The 21,537-nt window shown below is 42.4% G+C and overlaps 1 protein-coding gene across 3 annotated transcripts in view; it reads left to right on the forward strand.

Annotated features, from left to right (window-relative positions):
* The window catches only part of LOC115113294 (ninein-like protein), a 42,390-nt gene extending 35,609 nt beyond the window's left edge, over positions 1–6,781 (forward strand). For all 3 annotated transcript variants that reach the window (XM_029640805.2, XM_029640806.2, XM_065012853.1), the window contains 8 exons: positions 120–404; positions 1,582–1,695; positions 1,806–1,952; positions 2,087–2,236; positions 3,749–3,862; positions 4,177–4,386; positions 4,462–4,575; positions 4,669–6,781. In XM_029640805.2, the coding sequence (XP_029496665.2) occupies positions 120–404; positions 1,582–1,695; positions 1,806–1,952; positions 2,087–2,236; positions 3,749–3,862; positions 4,177–4,386; positions 4,462–4,575; positions 4,669–4,860 (1,326 nt within the window). In that variant the 3' untranslated portion in view covers positions 4,861–6,781. The remainder of the gene's footprint in view (positions 1–119; positions 405–1,581; positions 1,696–1,805; positions 1,953–2,086; positions 2,237–3,748; positions 3,863–4,176; positions 4,387–4,461; positions 4,576–4,668) is intronic.
* The last annotated feature ends 14,756 nt before the right edge of the window (positions 6,782–21,537 follow it).

The following is a 21,537-nucleotide window of genomic DNA, read 5'->3' on the forward strand; positions in this document are numbered from 1 at the left end:
AACTGACCCTTTCAGCCTTATAGATTTTCATAGCCTACATTTGATCAATGGACACATGAACATTCTCAATGACCCAAGACCCAGTCTGATGAGCCCTTCCTCGCTCCCCTCCCGCTCAGAACGCCAAATACCGTGAGGAGCTCCTGGACATGAGCGCCCGGAACCTGCAGCTGAGCAACGAAAACGCGGAGTTGAGCTCCCGTCTCCGTGGCGACCAGGGGGCAGTCCAGATGCTGACAGAGCGGCTGGCGCAGGTATCCCAGGAGCAGGAGGAGGGGGCGGCCGCAGCCAGGCAGCTCCAGGAGACCTCCACCCAGCAGGAGCGTGAGAGGTTCCACCTGCAGGCAGCCTGGCAGCATGACAAGGAGCTGCTGGAGAGAGAGCTCAACACCACCAAGGAAAAGGTATATATGGGTGACCTTTGGGACAGAACAATAATTCTATATATTTATCACACACACACACACACAGTACCAGTCAAAAGTTTGGACACATCTACTCAGTCAAGGGTTTCTTCTTTATTTGTACTATTTTCTACGTTGTAGAATAATAGTGAAGACATCATGAAATAATAAATGTCTTGTTTTCGAGTTGATAGTTTCCGGATTCGACCATATTAATGACCTAAGGCTCGTATTTCTGTGTGTTATGTTATAACTAAGTCTATGATTTGATAGAGCAGTCTGACTGAGCGATGGTAGGCACCAGCAGGCTCGTAAGCATTCATTCAAACAGCACTTTCGTGCGTTTTGCCAGCAGCTCTTCTTTGTGCTTCAAGCATTGCGCTGTTTATGACTTCAAGCCTATCAACTCCCAAGATTAGGCTTGTGTAACCGATGTGAAATGGCTAGCTAGTTAGCGGGGTGCGCGCTAATAGCATTTCAAATGTCACTCGCTCTGAGATTTGGAGTAGTTGTTCCTCTTGCTCTGCATGGGTAACGCTGCTTCGAGGTTGGCTGTTGTCGATGTGTTCCTGGTTCGAGCCCAGGTAGGAGCGAGGAGAGGGATGGAAGCTATACTGTTACACTGGCAATACTAAAGTGCCTATAAGAACATCCAATAGTCAAAGGTATATGACATACAAATGGTATAGAGAAATAGTCCTATAATTCCTATAATAACTACAACCTAAAACTTCTTACTTGAGAATATTGAAGACTCATTTTAAAAGGAACCACCAGCTTTCTCATGTTCTGAGCAAGGAACTGAAACGTTAGCTTTCTTACATGGCACATATTGCACTTTAATAATTGGTACCGGCATTGAAAAATCATAATCTGTCGACCTCTAGTCTGAGCCACTCGAGCATTGAGACTTGTCCCGAAGCCACTCCTGTGTTGTCTTGGCTTTGTGTTTAGGGTTGTTGGTGAACCTTCTGTTGGAAGGTGAACTGCTGATGTGTTCCGTTTGAGTTTCTCCTATCAAAGTTGACCATCCCTGGTCTTGATACAAAGTTTGGTCTAAATTGTGAAGAATGTAAGCCAATTTCTTGTTCAGCATTTTTTTTAAACACATTTTGATCGTCTAGCTAACGGGTCTGATTAATGAACCTTGGTTCTTGAATGTTTTGTTTGTTCTTAGCTCCAACGTTTGTCAGAGGTGGAGTCCTCGCTGACCAGCCTGACCCTGAAGCACCAGTGGCTGGAGCAGGATAAGGAGAGGCTTCTGAGGGAGGCAGAGGAGAGGACCCATAAAGTGAGAGAAGGATCTACTTGGCTATAGCATCTCTGTTGGGGGAGGCTTGTCATCTTCCAAGTACTAAATGCTAGGTTTCCTCTGACTATGTATGAATGTTTTGTTTACAGGTTGAGATGCTCCAGGATTCTCTTCGCTCCGTGGACTCCCAGACAGAGCTGCTTCGTTCCAAACTCCAGGCTGTGGGTCAGGTGAAGACTGATCAGGACCAGGAAGTTGCCAACCACCAGAGGATGCTGCAGGAGGCCCAGGACAAGGTGGGTGACATCCTGACGATGAAAACGCTTAGAAATATCGCCTCACTTTTTGCTGCTCCTGAATTTGCTCTTTAATATAGAGTATTGATACAACAGCTCTTTGACGGACTTCATTGTTGTGTGCTGATCATCAGGTAAAGGAGCTGGAGGCCAGCATGGGCAGGCTGAATAGGGAGAAGGAGCAGCTGCGTCTGGCCCAGAAACATCATGAGGAGGAGGCCACCATGGCCCTACAGGAGGAGTGCCAGAGCCTGCGCCTTCGAAACCAGGAGCTGCTCCACGAGGTAGGACTTGCGTCACTTGCTCCTGAAGCTATTCTTCCTTGTTCAACAACATATAACACTGAGGCAGTTGATGTGATGGGCAGTAAGTTAACATAGTAGCACAGATAGGAGACAGATGTCTCACCGGCTGTATAAATCTGAAGCATCGGTTTAGCACTTCTTCTCGCCACCAAATCTGGAGATTGAGAGGAAGTCCAGTGGGAGAAGACTGCGTTAGATGGGACTTGGCCAACATTCTGCAAATGTTCTCATTGATGAAACATTCGATCTCAATTCATTTCTGCTCCCAAAACTAGAATCTGTTAATAAGAGGGGGCCAAGTTTTGTAGACTTGACCATTTCTAAAAGTTTTTAAAAATGGCATTGTTTAGGAGTGCAAGGGCGAATTGAGTTATTGCACACGCACACTTCAGAGTAGGCTTTTCCCTAATGACACTATGCAAATTCATGCTTTTTACGCACCAATGAGATCTTGCTGGCTCGTGCTTGGCTCTCTACCTCCTTGCTTTTTCAGCCCATTATGCTTCGCTTGCTCTCGATTGGAAACACCGGAGGTGTATCTTGGATCACCAGTGATGTTCCCTCAAAGCTGCGCGCGGCCACGCGCCTCCTAGGACTGCCGTGCAGAAGAAATGCCGGGCCCCCGCAGACGAATCAACATTATATCAGTTTTTTAATGCAACAAATCAAAGCAAATGAGTCTGATTTTTGTAGGCAGAGGCAGAACACTACGGGGTAGCCCACGAGCTGTCTTTCAATCCCCTGCGAGTGAATGCACGTTCAGTTCAGACGTGCACATTTGTTGATATTCTTTGCTAGTTAGCGAGTTATTAGCCCAGTTATAGATGAGTATAGATCAGCAATGGGGATACTGCTTCCTACAAGAGGGCAAAACATGTCGGCTACATTTCAAGCTGTCTTTGAAAAGCCAGTCCGGTAAGAAGCGTATGTCGTAATAAAAAGGGGCAATAAGCCAATATGGAGGCTAGCCCTCTGCATTGTCTAATTCTCTGTATAGTAATAATAATACTTTTGATTTTGTAAAGTGGTTTCTTGCGTCATATAACACAATGCAATTTACAGTCACCTATTTGGCCCATGGTGTTGAAGACCCAAGTAAAAAAAATCATGAATTAATGTCAAGTCCTTCGTAATGTACTTTTTTAAGTCTCATGCAATATAGGCTTGCATTGAACACCACATTTAGGCTACTGACCTATATCATAGAAGCCTATTTCTATGTGAAAATGTTATGGGATTTGCTCTTTTGTGTTGTTGGTAGGCCTACATTATGCCTATTGTCTAAAACCGTAAGGGTACAGCCTCAGTGTTCACTATAAATGCACGCCGGAAGTTGCACCAAATTCTCACCACGTTCAAGTTTCCGCTAACAAGACCTAAAAGTTGCTCAGTGCCCCAAAAAATGTGAAATGGGAACATTGGTGACCAGTGTCTTTGGTAGTCTTTCTGAAATCTAGGTTGAAGTTCACGGTTATGCTTTGTTTCCTTCAGGTGTGTCAGCTGCAGGGCCAAGACTTCGAGGTACAGAGTCTGACCCAGGAGTGCCTGACTATGAAGAGCAAACAGGCACAACTGGAGGCTGCTTGGGCGGAGGCACAGGACCAGGTGATTACGCCACACATTTTGGTCAAATCATTTATCAATTTACTTTTGCTGAGGCACCAAATCTCTAAACTGAAAGCAGGTTTGCAAATTTAAACTCAAATTAAGCAATTAACACCATGGTCAAAGTTTGCACTAATCCTCCCCCTCAGGCTTGTGAAAGTTTAGGCTAATTCCTTTCATGAAAATGTCCAAACTCCATTCTTATGTCCTATTGAGTCTATCAGCATGTTTGAGGGGATCCGTTTGAGCAAGAATAGTTTGGGATGCAAATCTGACTACAATGTAGTCGATGCTCAAGCACAGTTTTTGTGCAGGCACTGCGAGCAGAGACAGCCTTGACCCTGGCCCAGGTCCAGCATGCCCAGCAGCTGCAGCAGTTCAGGGAGCAGGCAGGACTGGGGTCTAGGGAGCAGCTGGCACACCTCCAGGCCCAGCTGGCAGAGGAGCGGCACAGGGGGCAGCAGCTGGAGGAGACCCTCCGCACACAGGCCCAGCAAGCCAGTGCCCAGATGGGCCTGCAGCAGGTACTTTACTGCACCACAGGAAATGTGTATGATGTTGACATGGTCTAAATGCTCTCTCTCTCTGTTGGTGCTCAGGAGCAATATGAAAAGGTGATGGGGGACATGCAGGAGAGGATGGAGGAGGTGGAGACCAAGCTGAGGAGTGTGCGCATGATTCTGCAGGAGAAGGTCAACCAGCTGAAGGAGCAGGTCAGTTTACTGTTCATATGAGACAAACAGCAGAGTCAGAGAAACATGTCCTGAAAATCTGACTATTTAATTGTGTCCCTTTCCCTCCCACAGCTGGCGAAGAATGCCAAGTCGGACATCATGCTGAAGGACCTGTATGTGGAGAACTCCCAGCTGATGAAGGCACTGCAGGTCACTGAGCAGCGGCAGAAGACTGCTGAGAAAAATAACTTCATCTTAGAGGAGAAGATTACAGCCCTCAACAAGCTCCTTCGTAAGATCGCCCCTGCCTCCCTCTCGGCGTAGGAGTTCCCTACTACTCAGAACAATGCTACTCCCCAAACTACGTTGACATTTGTGAAAGTTTCCTTCCCTTAACCTTAGTATAGGGATGACTGTCCATGCTTAATGTGGCAAGTGGTCCACAATATGATTTTGTACACTCTATAACAAAAATCACTGTGCTACACCTTCCTCTTGGGATGGTGGGTTTGACAGGTTGTGGGTAAGTGGAACAGAACGTTAACTGTTTTCAGCTACTAGGGTAATATGCATGACTCGTTTTTGTGTGTATATAAAATATTTATTTTTATTATATTGAGATTAACGCGAGACCCTTTTTTTGTGATGGTCGATCGGAAGTTTCTATGAAGTATTCTCTCTGTAGAGGCAGGTAGTCTGTTAGTCTGTTCGTTACCCTCCAGCATCATGCTGTGTTGGTAGGTCTGAGCGTCACTTATATGTTTTAATGTATAAATAACATTCCAGTTTGATCACCAAACACACTCCATTAAAGTACTTAACTTTACGTTTTGGTCTGTCTGCGATGAATGGTACTGTACGCGTAAAGCTGAAACCTCTCTTAGTCACACAACATGAATCACAGAAATGGTTTAGCTACTTGTTTAATAAAATTATTTATGGTATTTTTAAAGTATCAACCAAAAGCGCAGTACAGTATTTACAAATGTAAAGTTTTGATACACATGCCCTTTTATAAAATTTTACAAAAATGTTCAACCCTGATGCACTGCTGTACAAAAGGTTGTTGGGACAATGTATTTAGGTAATTATTGTAAAAACACTAACATGCCAGCTGTGGATTTGTCATGCACTACACAATCAATGTAAAACAAAACTGACCAAGTAATACATGTCCTCGAGCTAAGTATGTATTAATTCTTGTTTTTAAAGCACTTTTTCAAAATGGCATGACCTGAAGCAATTGTATCACTCAATGTGTAATCCTCTCTGCCGAAACAAAGGTATGGTATTTGATCCAAGATGTGATATGCTCCAAGACTCCCTGGCGAATCAACTGCTCACACTTCCATTTTGGCAAAGTGCTGTGGAGACTGAGAAGTTGAGTTTGAGTGTTAATCATGTTCATTGCCTTACAAAACACATACACAGAACAAAAATATAAATGCAACATGAACACATTTTTCATGAGCTGAAAAAGCTTCATGCACAAAGTGTATTTCCAATGTTGTGCACAAGTTTGTTTACATTCCTGTTAGTGAGCATTTCTCCTTTGCCAAGATAATCCATCCACTTGACAGGTGTCACATATTAAGAAGCTGGTTAAACAGCATGATCATTACGCCTGAGACCAGCCACCCGGACAGCTGATGAAACTCTGGGATTGCACAACTGAAGAATTTCTACTGTCAGAAACCATCTCAGGGAAGGTCATCTTCGTGCATGTTGTCCTCGTCAGGGTCTTGACCTGACTGCAGTTCAGCATTGTAACTGACTTCAGTGTGCAAATGCACACCTTCGATGGCCACTGATACGGTGGAAAAGTGTGCTCTTCACGGATGAATCCCGATTTCAACTGTACTGGGCAGAAGGCAGACAGTGTGTATGTCGTGTGGGTTTGCTAATGTCATTGGTATAAAGTACTTTTAAGCATTTTTACTGATGTAGTTTTGGGGGGTGTCTGTACTTTACTATTTATATTTTTGACAACTTTTACTTCACTACATTTATCAAGAAAATTATGTACTTTTTACTCCATACATTTTCCCTTGCACCCAAAAGTACTCGTTACATTTTGAATGCTTAGCAGGACAGGAAAATGGTCTAATTCACACACTTATCAAGAGAATATCCCTTACTGCCTCTGATCTGGCAGACTCACTAAACACACATGCTTTGGTTTGTAAATGTCTTGAGTGTTGGAGCATGCTCCTGGCTATCCGTCAATAAAAAACAAATGGTGCCGTCTGGTTTGCTTAATTTAAGGAATTTGACATTTTTATACTTTTGCTTTTGATACTTAAGAATATTTTAGCAATTACATTTACTTTTGATACTTAAGTATATTTAAAACCAAATACTTTTTAGACTTTGACTCTAGTAGGATTTTACTGGGTAACTTTCACTTTCTAAGTTAACTTCAAATCAAATTGATTTATATAGCCCTTCTTACATCAGCTGATATCTCAAAGTACTGTACAGAAACCCAGCCTAAAACCCCAAACCGCAAGCAATGCAGGTGTAGAGGCACGGTGGCTATGAACAACTCCCTAGAAAGGCCGAAACCTAGAGAGGACCCAGGTGGAGATTATGACAGAACATGGACAAAATGTTCATAAATGACCAGCATGGTGAAATAATAATCACAGTAGTTGTCGAGGGTGCAGCAAGTCAGCACCTTCAGGAGTAAATGTCAGTTGGCTTTTTATAGCCGATCATTAAGAGTATTTCTACCGCTCCTGCATTCTCTAGAGAGTTGAAAACAGCAAGTCTGGGACAGGTCAGGGTTCCATAGCCGCAGGCAGAACAGTTGAAACTGGAGCAGCAGCACGGCCAGGTGGACTGGGGACAGCAAGGAGTCATCATGCCAGGTAGTCCTGAGAGAAAGAAAGAGAATTAGAGAGAGCATACTTAAATTCACACAGGACACCGGATAAGACAGAAGTACTCCAGATATAACAGACTGACCCGAGCCCCCCAACAAACTACTGCAGCATAAATACTGGAGGCTGAGACACTGGCCCCATCTGATGATACCCCCAAACAGGCAGGATATAACCCCACCCACTTTGCCAAAGCACAGCGCCCACACCACTGGAGGGATGTCTTCAACCACCAACTTACCATCCTGAGACAAGGCCGAGTATAGCCCACAAAGATCTCCTCCAGGGCACAACCCAGACAGGAAGATCACGTCAGTGACTCAACCTACTCAAGTGACGCACCCCTCCTAGGGACGGCATGGAAGAGCACCAGTAGTAGGGTTAGAGGCAGAGAATCCCAGTGGAGAGAGGGGAACTGGCCAGGCAGAGACAACAAGGGCGGTTCATTGCTCCAGAGCCTTTCCGTTCACCTTCACACTCCTGGGCCAGACTACACTCAATCATATGACCCACTGAAGAGATGAGTCTTCAGTAAAGACTTAAAGGTTGAGACTGAATCTGCGTCTCTCACATGGGTAGGCAGACCATTCCATAAAAATTTAGCTCTATAGGAGAAAGCCCTGCCTCCAGCTGTTCGCATAGAAATTCTAGGGACAATTAGGAGGCCTGAGTCTTGTGCCCGTAGCGTACGTGTAGGTACTGTATGTACGGCAGGACCAAATCGGAAAGATAGGTAGGAGCAACCCCATGTAATGCTTTGTAGGGTAGCAGTAAAACCTTGAAATCAGCCCATGCCTTAACAGGAAGCCAGTGTAGGGAGGCTAGTACTGGAGTAATATGCTCAAATTATTTGGTTCTAGTCAGGATTCTAGCAGCTGTATTTAGCACTAACTGAAGATTATTTAGTGCTTTATCCAGGTAGCTGGAAAGTAGAGCATTGCAGTAGTTTAACCTAGAAGTAACAAAAGCATGGATACATTTTTCTGCATCATTTTTGGACAATGTTTCTGATTTTTGCAATGTTACGGAGATGGAAAAAAAGCTGTCCTTGAAACAGTCTAATGCCAGAGTAACGCCAAGGTGCTTCACAGTTTTATTTGAGACGACTGTACAACCATCAAGATTAATTAATTAATTGATTCAACAGAATATCTCTTTGTTTCTTGGGACCTAGAACAAGCATCTCTGTTTTGTCCGAGTTTAAAAGTAGAAAGTTTGCAGCCATCCACTTCCATATGTCTGAAACACAGGCTTCTAGCGAGGTCAATTTTGGGGCTTCACCATGTTTCATTGAAATGTACAGCTGTGTGTCATCCGCATAGCAGTGAAAGTTAACATTATGTTTTCGAATGACATCCCCAAGAGGTAAAATATATAGTGAAAGCAATAGTGGTCCTAAAACGGAACCTTGAGGAACACCGTAATTTAAAGTTGATTTGTCAGAGGACAAACCATTCACAGAGACAGATTGATATCTTTCCGACAGATAAGGTCTAAACCAGGCCAGAACTTGTCCGTGTAGAACAATTTGGGTTTCCAATCTCTCCAAAAGAATGATGAACGATGGTATCAAAAGCAACACTAAAGTCTAGGAGCACGACGACAGATGCAGAGCCTCGGTCTGACGCCATTAAAAGGTAATTTACCACCTTCACAAGTGCAGTCTCAGTGCTATGATGGGGTCTAAAACCAGACTGAAGCATACATTGTTTGTCTTCAGGAAGGCTGTGAGTTGCTGCACAACATGTTTTTCAGAAATTTTGAGAAGAATGGAAGATTCGACATAGGCCGATAGTTTTTTTTACATTTTCTGGGTCAAGGTTTGGCTTTTTCAAGAGAGGCTTTATTACTGCCACTTTTAGTGAATTTGGTACACATCCGGTGGATAGAGAGCCGTTTATTATGTTCAACATAGGAGGGCCAAGCACAGGAAGCAGCTCTTTCGGTAGTTTAGTTGGAATAGGGTCCAGTATGCAGCTTGAAGGTTTAGAGGCCATGATTATTTTCATCATTGTGTCAAGAGATATAGTACTAAAACACTTGAGGGTCCAGAGTATGACTGTGACAGTGAGTAGGTCCAGAGACATGTTGGAGTCAATGATGGCTCCGAAAGCCTTTTGGAGTGGGTCTGTGGACTTTTCCATGTGAATATTAAAATCACCAAAAATGTGAATATTATCTGCTATGACTACAAGGTCCGATAGGAATTCAGGGAACTCAGTAAGGAATGCTGTATATGGCCCAGGAGGCCTGTAAACAGTAGCTATAAAAAGTGATTGAGTAGGCTGCATAGATTTCATGACTAGAAGCTCAAAAAACAAAAACGTCATTATTCTGTTTGTAAATTAAAATTTGTAAATGTTAGCAACACCTACGCCTTTGCGGGATGCACGGGGGATATGGTCACTAGTGTAACCAGGAGGTAAGGCCTCATTTAACACAGCAAATTCATCAGGCTTAAGCCATGTTTCAGTCAGGCCAATCACATCAAGATTATGATTAGTGATTGGTTCATTGACTATAACTGCCTTTGAAGTGAAGGATCTAACATTAAGTAGCCCTATTTTGAGATGTGAGGTATCACGATCTCTTTCAATACTGGCAGGAATGGAGGAGGTCTTTATCCTAGTGAGATTGCTAAATAGGATTTTGCAGGGAATTGGAAAATGCTGTCGTACACGTCGATACAGCGCATCCCAAACATGCTCAATGGGTGAACTCCCCCTAACTTTAATTTTACTCTGGTATGACAATTGGGTACATTTCCCACCACTGGCTAATGTCAATGTTGTGAACAGAGAGCCTAATGGTGGCAGTGGGGTTATGGTATGAGCAGGCATAAACTATGGACAACAAACACAATTGCATTTATTATCGATGGCAATTTCATTGCACAGAAATACCGTGACGAGTTCCTGAGGCCCATTGTAGTGCCATTCATCCGCTGCCATCACCTCATATTTCAGAATGATAATGACAAGGATCTGTACACAATTCCTGGAAGATGACAATGTCCCAGTTCTTCCATGGCCTGCAATACTCACCAGACATGTCACCCATTGAGTATGTTTGGGATGCTCTGTTTCGACATGTACGACAGCATGTTCCAATTCTCTGCAAAATCCAGATACTTAGCACATCCATTGAAGAGGAATGGGACAACATTCCTTAGACCACAATCAACAGCCTGATCAACTATATGCGAAGGAGATGTGTCGAGCTACATTAGGCAAGTGGTGGTCACACCAGATACTGACTGGTTTTCTGATCCACGACCCTACCCTTTTTAAGGCATCTGTGACCAACAGATTTCCAGTTGTGAAATCCATAGACTAGGACCTAATGAATTTATTTCAATTGACTGATTTCCTAATATGAACTGGAACTCTGAAATTGCTGCATTTATATTTTTGTTCAATGTATATACTGATGGTTTTCACATGTCTTGTAAGGTTATGGGTTTTGCACATACCTGACTGTTTTTCTTCAAAAGAATGACAGCCCCGTCATCTATTTCAAACTCGACCATGATCTTTTAAACAGCGCACCTATGGAGAGAAATACATTTGGTGATCAACAACCTAAATGGCAAGAGGGTAAAAACGATAGAAGATTCCAATACCTACAACTAGCAAGGAAAATCATCTATGTTGATCAAGTGTGTGTGTGTGCTATAGTTTGAATAGATTGATACATATAAGGACGAAGGGCCCGATTCAGATTTAGGAAATGTACGCATTTTCTAGGCACTTCTCAGTAGTTGCTATTCAGACTTACCAAATGCTGGCGCGTAATGCGCTCTATAGGTGTGTCTACCTTGCAAGCACTGAATAAATGTATTTCAACCTCTGAAAACCCTCCCACTAGCTGTCCAACAGATTTGTGGAGTTTTCATTCAACAGGGTTTTCAGTACATTTATTTTTAAGCCATCCCTTTAAATACGGTATACCTTTAATTCAAATTTTGTCGACAGATTCGCTAGAATACGTATAGAAAATGGGTTCAGAATATAGTGAGCAATGAAAGAAATCCATTTAAATGTAAACATTTTCGTCTCCATTTCAGCACTAATTAGTCAATCTTTTTTTTTTTTTACATCTTGTAGATTATTTAAGCAAATATTAGGGTTAGGAAAGTATGTATGAATCATAAAAACAGGTTTGGAGAGCCTTTACGCACACAATATATTGAGAAATCAAAATAGTGGTTTGGTTCATCCTGAAAGTTGACATTCAAGTTCAACCCGTGGGGGAAAAGTGTAAAATAGGGGTTGAACAATAGTCCTACTAATCTATTCTAATCCTCACTAATCATGGAACTGTATGACAGCGGTCCAGTCATTGTGAACCGTGCGCCAGGCTCCAGGTTTAAACTGCTATGTGTGGACTATGAGCTCTATGAGACTATGAGTTCCATAATGATTCAAAATAGGCTACATGTCCCAAAATGATGTTAGCCTAATATGATCCACTAATGCTAGCGACCCTCGGGAACTACTACATGGATGTGACCGAGGAAAGAAAGGTAAATGGAATTGAATGGACTGATGCAAAATGTAGGCTACAAATGAAAATAAACTAACACTAAAGTGACAGTTATAAAGGTATGTGGGTTACTGACGGTGGTTCCCGATAGTGGCTAATTAACATGCTACACAAATTGTAAAATTGAACTGAGATTTAACCATTCTAAAGCGCATACATTAAGTCAGCAGATTCGGACCTACATACCGTGCCTTCGGAAAGTATTCAGACCCCTTGACATTTTCCACATTTACCTATGTTACAGCCTTATTCAAAAAATGGATTAACTTAAAAAATGTCCTCTGCAATCTACACACAATACCCCACAATGACAAAGCAAAAACAGTTAAGACATTTTAGCAAATGTTTTGTATTAAAGATTTTAAAAAACAGATACCTTATTTACATAAATAGTCAGACCCCTTGCTACAGTATGAGACTCAAAATTGAGCTCAGGTGCATCCTGTTTCCATTGATCATCCTTGTTTCTACAACTTGATTGGAGTCCACCAGTGGTAAATTGAGTTGATTGGACATGATTTGAAAAGGCACACACCTGTCTATATAAGGTCCCACAGTTGACAGTGCATGTCAGAGCAAAAACTGAGCTATGAGGTTGAAGGAGTTGTCCGTAGAGCGCCAAGACAGGATTGTGGGGAAGGGTATCAAAATTATACAGCATTGAAAGTCCAAGAACACGGTGGCCTCCATCATTGTTAAATGGAAGAAGTTTGGAACCACCAAGACTCTTCCTAGAGCTGGCCAAACTGAGCAATCGGGGGAGAAGGGCCTTGGACAGGGAGGTAACTAAGAACCTGATGTTCACTCTGACGGAGCTCTAGAGCTGACGTGTGTAGTGTTGATTCGTCCGCATACATAGCCACACTGGCTTTACTCAAGGCCAGTGGAATGTCAGAAGTAAAGATTGAAAAAAGTAAGGAGCCTAGACAGCTGCCCTGGGGAATTCCTGATTCTACCTAGATTATGTTGGAGAGAGTTCCTTTAAAGAACACCCTCTGTGTTCTGTTAGACAGGTAACTATTTATCCACAATATAGCAGGGGGTGTAAAACCATGACGCATAAGTTTTTCCATCAGCAGACGATGATCGATAATGTCAAAAGCCGCACTGAAGACTAACAAAACAGCTCCCACAATCTTTTTATCATCAATTTCTCTCAGCCCAATCATCAGTCATTTGGGTAAGTGCTGTGCTTGTTGAATGTCCTTCCCTAAAATAGTGCTGAAAGTCTGTCAATTTATTTACTGTAAAATAGCATTGTCTATGGCCCAATGCAATTTGTTCCAAAAGTTTACTAAGTGTTGTTAACAGGCTGATTGGTCGGCTATTTGAGCCAGTAAAGGGGGCTTTACTATTTTTGGGTAGCGGAATTACATTTGCTTTCCTATAAGCTTGGCACACCTGTATTTGGGGAGTTTCTCCCATTCTTCTCTGCAGATCCTCTCAAGCTTTGTCAGGTTGGATCGGGAACATTGCTGCACAGCTATTTTCAGGTCTGACCTCAGACTGGTGCGAAGGTTTTACCTTCCAACAGGACAATGACCCTAAGCACGCAGCCAAGACAACGCAGGAGTGGCTTCGGGACAAGTCCCTGAATGTCCTTGAGAGGCCAAGCCAGCGCCTGGACCTGAAACAGATTGAACATTTCTGGAGAGCTGAGCGCTCTGGAGCAGGTTTTCATCAAGGATCTCTCTGTTCTTTGCTCTGTTCATCTTTCCCTCGATCCTGATTTGTCTCCCAGTCCCTGCCCCCGAAAAACATCCTCACAGCATGATGCTGCCACCACCATGATTCAGCATAGGGATGGTGCAAGGTTTCCTCCAGACGTGACGCTTGGCATTCAGGTCAAAGAGTTCAATCTTGGTTTCATCAGACCAGAGAATCTTGTTTCTCATGGTCTGAGTCTTTAGGTGCCTTTTGGCAACTCCAAACGGGCTGTCATGTGCCTTTTACTAAGGAGTGGCTTCCGTCTGGCCACTCTACCATAAAGGCCTGATTTGGTGGAGTGCTGCAGAGATGGTTGTCCTTCTGGAAGGTTCTCCCATCTCCATAGAGGAAGTTCCGTCAGAACTCAGAAGGCCCTTCTCCTCCGATTGTTCAGTTTGGCTGCAGGCTCTAGGAAGAGTCTTGGTGGGTCCAAACTTCTTCCATTTAAGAATGATGGAGGCCACTGTGTTCTTTGGGACCTTCAATGCTGCAGACATTTGTGGTACCCTTCCCCAGATCTGTGCCTCGACACAATCCTGCCTCGGAGCTCTACGGACAATTCCTTTGACCTCATGGCTTGGTTTTTGCTCTGACATGCACTGTCAACTGTGGGACCATATATAGACACGAGTGTGCCTTTCCAAATCATGTCCAATCACATGAATTTACCACAGGTGGACTCCAAGTTGTAGAAACACTTCAAGGATGATCAATGGCAACAGGATGCAGCTGAGCTCAATGTCGAGTCTCATAGCAAAGGGCCTGAATACGTAAATAAGGTATTTCTGTTTTTTTTATACATTTGCAAACATTTCTAAAAACCTGTTTTCGCTTTTTCATCATGGGGTATTGTGTAAAATAATGTAATTTCGGGAATAAGGCTGTAACGTAACATGTTGAAAAAATCAAGCGGTCTTAATACTTTCCGAATGCACTGTAGATACAGACACATTACAGAGATTCAGATACAATCTTCTAAAAAGTGGTTGTGGTTGTTATGAGTTGCTCTGGTAGATGGTTCCACTCAACAGCGCCGGTATATAAAAACAATTTCTTCGACTCATATTTAAAACAGTGTATATTAGAGTCTCAGACTAATCTAACAAATGAAAAATAGGTGGATAGGTACCTGGGGGCTGAGTCCATTATGATTCTGTGGACCAGGCAAGGCCTCCTTGTTCGCACATGCTTTTTCAGTTCTGCCTACAAATTTCTATAGGATTGAGGTCAGGGCTTTGTGATGGCCACTCCAATACCTTGGCTTTGTTGTCCTTAAACCACAACTTTTATTGTATGCTTGGGCTCATTGTCCATTTAGAAGACCCAAAGTACGTTCATCTCTAGGAAAAAGAACACATCTCCTTCCTGAGCGGTATGACGGCGACGTGGTCCCATGGTGTTTATACTTGTGTACTATTGTTTGTACAGATGGACATGGTACCTTCAGGCATTTGGAAATTGCACCCATGGATGAACAACTTGTGGAGGTCTACAATTTTTTCTCTGAGGTTTTGGCTGATTTTTTAAAGATTTTCCCATGATGTCAAGCAAATAGGCACTGAGTTTGAAGGTAGGCTTTGAAATACATCCACATGTACACCTCCAATTGACTCAAATTATGTCAATTAGCCTCAGAAGATTCTAAAGCCATAACATCAATTTCTGGAATTGTTTAAAGGCAGAGTCAACTTAGTGTATGTAAACCATTCCACTACCACTGCATTGTTTGACATGACTGACCAGTGGCTCAATGCTATGGATAATGGCACATTTGTAGGTGTACTATTTTTAGATTTCAGTGCAGCATTTGATTTAGTGGATAATGAAATAATTCTGATTTTAAGGAGGTAGCATTGAATTGGGTACAGTCATATCTAACTGACAGGAAACATTCCACCTATATCAATGGTTCATTTTCTTCCCTTAATGTGTAAAACTGTGGAATACCGCAGGGCAGCTGCCTTGGGCCACTTCTTTACTTAATATATACCAACGACCTTCCCTATGCCTTGGTTGAAACTCAAGCTACTATATTTGCAGATGATACTACAATGTATGCAGCAAGACAATCAGTTCAACAGGTACAGCAGGCTTTACAAGGAGATTTGGAGAATATCAGGAAGTGGGTTTGCCAAAACAAACTTGTTTTAAACACCAAGAAAACCAAAGTTATGTTGGTCTGTTCAACTAGGAAAAGGCCAAAACAGCATGGGATACAATTAAGTATGGGAGGAGTACAAATTGAAGAAGTGGCAGAAACCAAACTATTGGGAGTGCAGCTAGACAACTGCTTATCATGGTCGTCTCAAATAACTAATCTATGTAAAAAAATATATATATTTAAACAGCATGCATAATCAGAAGGATAGCTAAATATTTACCAGGAAAAATTATTCAGCAAATAACACAACCATTAATTGAGAGTCAGGTGAACTACTGTTCGGTGGTCTGGGGAAATGCATCATCAAGTAAAGTTAGGAGGCTGCAGAATGCACAGAATAAAGCTGCAAGGACTGTTTTAAGGTGGAGATATGGTTCTTCTGTTGCAGTCATGCTCAATGTTCTTGGTTGGTCATCAATTGACAAGATAATTGAAAAAAACATGCTTATTTTATAATATACATAATTTAAAACGGCCAAGTTCTATTCACAACGGTATTCAGTTGGTAAGAGATAGACATTCTGTAAATACTAGGAATAGATTGTCCACCATCTATGCGTTATCCAGACAGAAAAGAGAAATAGGCAAAAGAACATTTCGATTTAGAGCAATAAAGAAATGGAATAAATTAACTGCGCAAACTAGAAACCTTTCAATATATACATTTAAATATGATTTTAAAACAATTTAAATATAGTATATAGAAATGTTGTGAGACTATAGTAGATGAAGAATCTATATTTTTTAGATTGAGTATTTATTGGGTCATTATGCTAGTATATTATGTATGTTTGTAATAGTGTGTTATATGTGAAAGTGTGTTTGTATTATAAATTGTATTTTAATGTTTAAGGACTCTTGGAAGATTAGTCCAAATGGGGACTAAAAGAGATCCAAATCCAATCAAATCAAAACCTCTGACCCACTGGAATTGTGATACAGTGAAATAATCTGTCTGTAAACAATTGTTGGAAAAATTACTTTTGTCATGCACAAAGTAGATGTCCTAACCGACTTGCCAAAACTATAGTTAACAAGAAATTTGTGGAGTGGTTGAAAAACGAGTTTTAATGACTCCAACCTAAGTGTATGTAAACTTCCAAATTAAACTGTAGATTGTCATTATGGAGACGCCTATTTCCAACCCCTTTTTTGTAAAACATATTAATACGCTAGAACTGATGCACATCAAGAAATAATGCAGACAACGCCCTGGAAAACGACTTTGGGCGCATTAACGCATTACATAAATTCGCTCAGCTCTATCACAATTGCCGATCAGTTGTATGAATGCATTAGATTGGAAATAAAAGGTTTAGTGTATAAATATGGTAACTCCACTCTTGCTGTGAAAAATACATTTGGGCTAGTTTTCAGGCCTTTGGGGCAGGTTTTGAGAGCTCATTGTAATGGAATGCAACCCTACATGTATACTGATCAAAAATATGAACCATTTCTGCAATAATTTCAATGATTTTACTGAGTTACAGTTCAGAAGGAAATCAGTAAATTGAAATACATTCATTAGGCCCAAATCTATGGATTTCACATAACTGGGCAGGCAGAATGCCCATAACTAGCCAATCAGAATGCTTTTTCCCCAAAATGGCTTTTTTTGTGTGTAATTTTGACCACCTTTTTCTCCCCAATTTCGTGATACGATCTTGTCTCATCGCTGCAACTCCCTAACGGGCGAGTTGGTGAAGGTTGAGTCATGCATCCTCCGAAACATGACCCGCCAAGCCACGCTTCTTTAAAAAAACAAAAAACATTTTATTTTAAAGGATTTTCTTTTGCAATTTAGTACAGAACAAAAGCACACAAAAAAATACCAAAAAAACACAGCTGCCAGACATGAAATTAAGTATTGCTTAAGCAAGACATGGGACAAGAAAAGTGCAACAATGACAGCTACAACAATAAGCGTTCCTAGTCCGTGTTCACAGTCAGTCTCTGTCCAGATTGTCCAGAAACCAGTGGTGGAAAAAGTACCCAACTGCCATACTTGAGTAAAAGTAAAAAAATACCTTTACTGGGTGACTCAAGTAAGTCCCCCAGTAAAATTCTACTAGAGTAAATGTCTAAAACGATTTGGTTTAAAATATACTTAAGTAGTAAAAGTATAAATCATTTAAAATTCCTTATATTAAGCAAACCAGATGGCACCATTTTCCTTTTTTTAATTTACGGAAAGCCACAGGGCACACTCCAACATTGACATAATTTACAAACGAAGCATGTGTGTTTAGTGAGTCTGCCAGATCAGAGGCAGTAGGGATGACCAGGGATGTTCAGTTGATAAGTGCTTGAATTGGACTATTTTCCTGTCCTGCTAAGCATTCAAATTGTAATGAGTACTTTTGGGTGTCAAGGAAAATGTATGGAACAAAAAGTACAATATTTTCTTAAGGAATGTAGTAAAGTAAAAGTAGTCAAAAACATAAATAGTAGAGGACAGATACCCCAAAAAATGACTTAAGTAGTACTTTAAAGTATTTTTACAACACTGCCAGAAACGGACCCCAAATCTTGAGAAATCTGCTGGAGGAGTTAGTCCTGAAAAAAATCCAAATCCAAATGAATGGTGTTAGTCATTTCTACAGAAGCAAGGGGGGTGGGTGATTTCCATACTGTGAGGAATATTTTTGTTTGTTCCTCATAGGACAAGCCACACTTAACACCCGCTCATCCCACAAAAGAGCTTTATTACAGACAGAAATATTCCTCAGTTTCATCAGCAGTCCGGGAGGCTGGTCTCAGACGAACCCGCAGGTGAAGAAGTCGGATGTGGAGGTCCTGGGCTGGCATGGTTACACGTGGTCTGCGGTTGTGAGGCTGGTCTCAGACGAACCCGCAGGTGAAGAAGTCGGATGTGGAGGTCCTGGGCTGGCGTGGTTACACGTGGTCTGCGGTTGTGAGGCTGGTTGAACATACTGCCAAATTCTTTAAAATGACGTTGGCTTATGAACATTCACATCTCTGGTAACCGCTGGTAACCGCTCTGGTGGACATTACTGCAGTCAGCATGCCAATTGCATACTCCCTCAACTTGAGACATCGGGCCTCCCAAGTGGAGCAGCGGTCTAAGGCACTGCATCGCAGTTAGGGGAGGGTTTGGCCAGCCGGGACTTCCTTGTCCCATCGCGCTCTAGTGACTCCTTATGGCGGGCCGGGCGCCTGCAAGCTGCCCCCGGTCGCCAGCTGGACGGTGTTTCCTCCGACACGTTGGTGCGGCTGGCTTCTGGGTTAAGCGACCTGTGTGTCAAGAAGCAGTGCTGCTTGCAGGGTCGTGTTTTGGAGGGTGCATGGCTCTCAACCTTCACCTCTCCCGAGTCCATAGGGATGGAACAAGACTAACTACCAATTGGATATCACAAAAAGGGGTAAAAAGAAAACTTCAGACATCTGTGGCATTGTGTTTTGTGACAAAACTGCACATTTTAGAGTGGCCTTTTATTGTCCCCAGCACAAAGTGCACCTGTATAATGATCATGCTGTTTAATCAGCTTCTTGATATACCACACCTGGACAGTGGATGTATTATCTTGGTAAAGGAGAAACGCTCACTGACAGGGATATAAACACATTTGTGCACAACATTTGAGAGAAATAAGCTTCTTTGTGTATGGAAAATTTCAGGGATCTTTTATTTTAGCTCATGAAACATGGGACCAACACTTTACATGTTGCATTTATATTTCTGTTCTGTGTATGCTGGACAGCATTTCAAGAACTTTTCAGGGCCCTCAATTCTGATTTCCAGCTCTTTCCTTGTAACTTCATTCTTTATGGTGGGACGTTTGCCCAGGTTGAAGTTGAGGATCGACGGCACCTCACAGACCACTAAAAGGACAACAAGTCAGTTAAAGAACAAATTCTTATTTAAAATGACGTCCTAGGAACAGTGGGTTAACTGCCTTGTTCAGAACGACACATTTTTACCTTGTCAGCTGGCAAGCTTTTGGTTACTGGCCCAATGCTCCAACACCTAGGCTACCTGCCGCCCTATCATCCTCCAACAGTAACTAAACTTTGCAGCATACTACATACTACCTGTGGTCTGAAAGAAGCATTTTGAAGCTGAGCTCTGCTTATCACCAGGGGAATGGAGCCAGCTATTGGAGCTAGTGGACATTTTGGACCCTTTTGTCCAGGCCACCACCCTTACTCAGGGGGAGAAAGTGGTGACTCAGTGCTGCCCTTCAACTATCATCTGCAAAGTATACTGAGCACAAGTTGTCACCTAGTCAGTCTAGTAAAAGCACTGCAGCAGTCACTCAAACGCCGATTCCAGGGGTTGTTTGTGAATGTCAGAATGGAGCACTCGGATGAACAGGCAACAAAACTTCCATTTGGTGACAATGTATACATAATGGCTGCACTGCTGGACCTTTCTTTCTGCCTGTTCTGGCTTGATCATGATGCCCTCCTCATACCATATGAAGATCAAGCTGAATTGAAGGAGAGTGTGATTGGTAGATACAATGCATCACCGTTACAGAGAGCAGTAGTGGGAGAAGAACAACCACCACCACCTGCCAAAAAGGGAGTCTTCAAATAATTTACAAGGTTTATAGACCTAACCAACAGCAGGCAGAAAGCCATTGCCAAAAGGGACTTGAAACTCGACTTAGACTTGGCCCTAAAAGACTTGTGAACATCTCTGCTAGTTATTTCAACATGTTAAGACCTACTGGAATATTAAGTGCAAGATTTAGGCCTATGGCTCATAGACACAACTAGATCTGTTACTAGGGTGAGTGAGGGTAGACAACCTAGTTGTTTGACTACTAGTCTATCATTGCACAGCTGTCTCTTTTGTGAAATGTTGACCGCTTCTCAGGGGACTTTGTTGCTGAACCGATGGGTGATAAACTGCACTGACTCCCTGTCGGGAATTGGAGAAGTTTTCTGAAAGATACTGGAGGATCAAGGTTTTGACAAAGTGAGTAAATTTGTTCCTTTTTACTAGCATACTGTGGATGACCCAGCACTTCACATCCCATACATTCAAGACTAGATGGCTACATTTGCCAAATTTTGTTTTTTCAGAAATGGGCAGCTCTCTGAAGTTCGCATTGAGTTTGCCTTGGCAAATGGGGACTTTTAGGCCCCATTGTAAAAGGGTAAGTGTTTTCAGTTTATGGATTTTTGGGTGTCTCAATCCTGATCCTACATGCACATGTTTGTTCTATCCCTGTAGCACCAACACACCTGATTCAACTAATCAAGCCCCTAATTTGCTAATCAGGTATTAGTGCTGGGCAAGAACAAAAAGAAGAGCACCACTGAGTGCCCAGGACCAGGATTGTTTTGATCTTCCACCATGGACAGTAGCCCCACATCGCTGACCTGCAGTCAGAACAGGCCCACTGCAACAAAGTAATATTTCCTCCTTTAGGATAACTGCTGAATCTCTTATTTTGTGGTCCTGGGTCAGTTCCTGCTGCTGTGGAAGGACGAGGAGCTGTTCACGGAGCTGTTCACGGAGTGGCTGAAGGTCACTAGTGGAGCCAACATCAGGAATGCTGCATCCTGCTCCCAGTGCCTGAACGAGTGGTGTGATGCATTCCTATGAGACTGGGGATATGCTGCTCCCCAATGTCATGTTGAAAATCAATTCTGTTTTATAGTGAAAATATGTCAGTGGTATAGGCTATGGCTTGTCTGAGCAGAATATGCTAATAAAGGTGTTGAATCTGTAAA

The sequence above is a fragment of the Oncorhynchus nerka genome, linkage group LG28 (assembly GCF_034236695.1).
Source record: "Oncorhynchus nerka isolate Pitt River linkage group LG28, Oner_Uvic_2.0, whole genome shotgun sequence".
Taxonomy (NCBI): Eukaryota; Metazoa; Chordata; class Actinopteri; order Salmoniformes; family Salmonidae; genus Oncorhynchus; species Oncorhynchus nerka.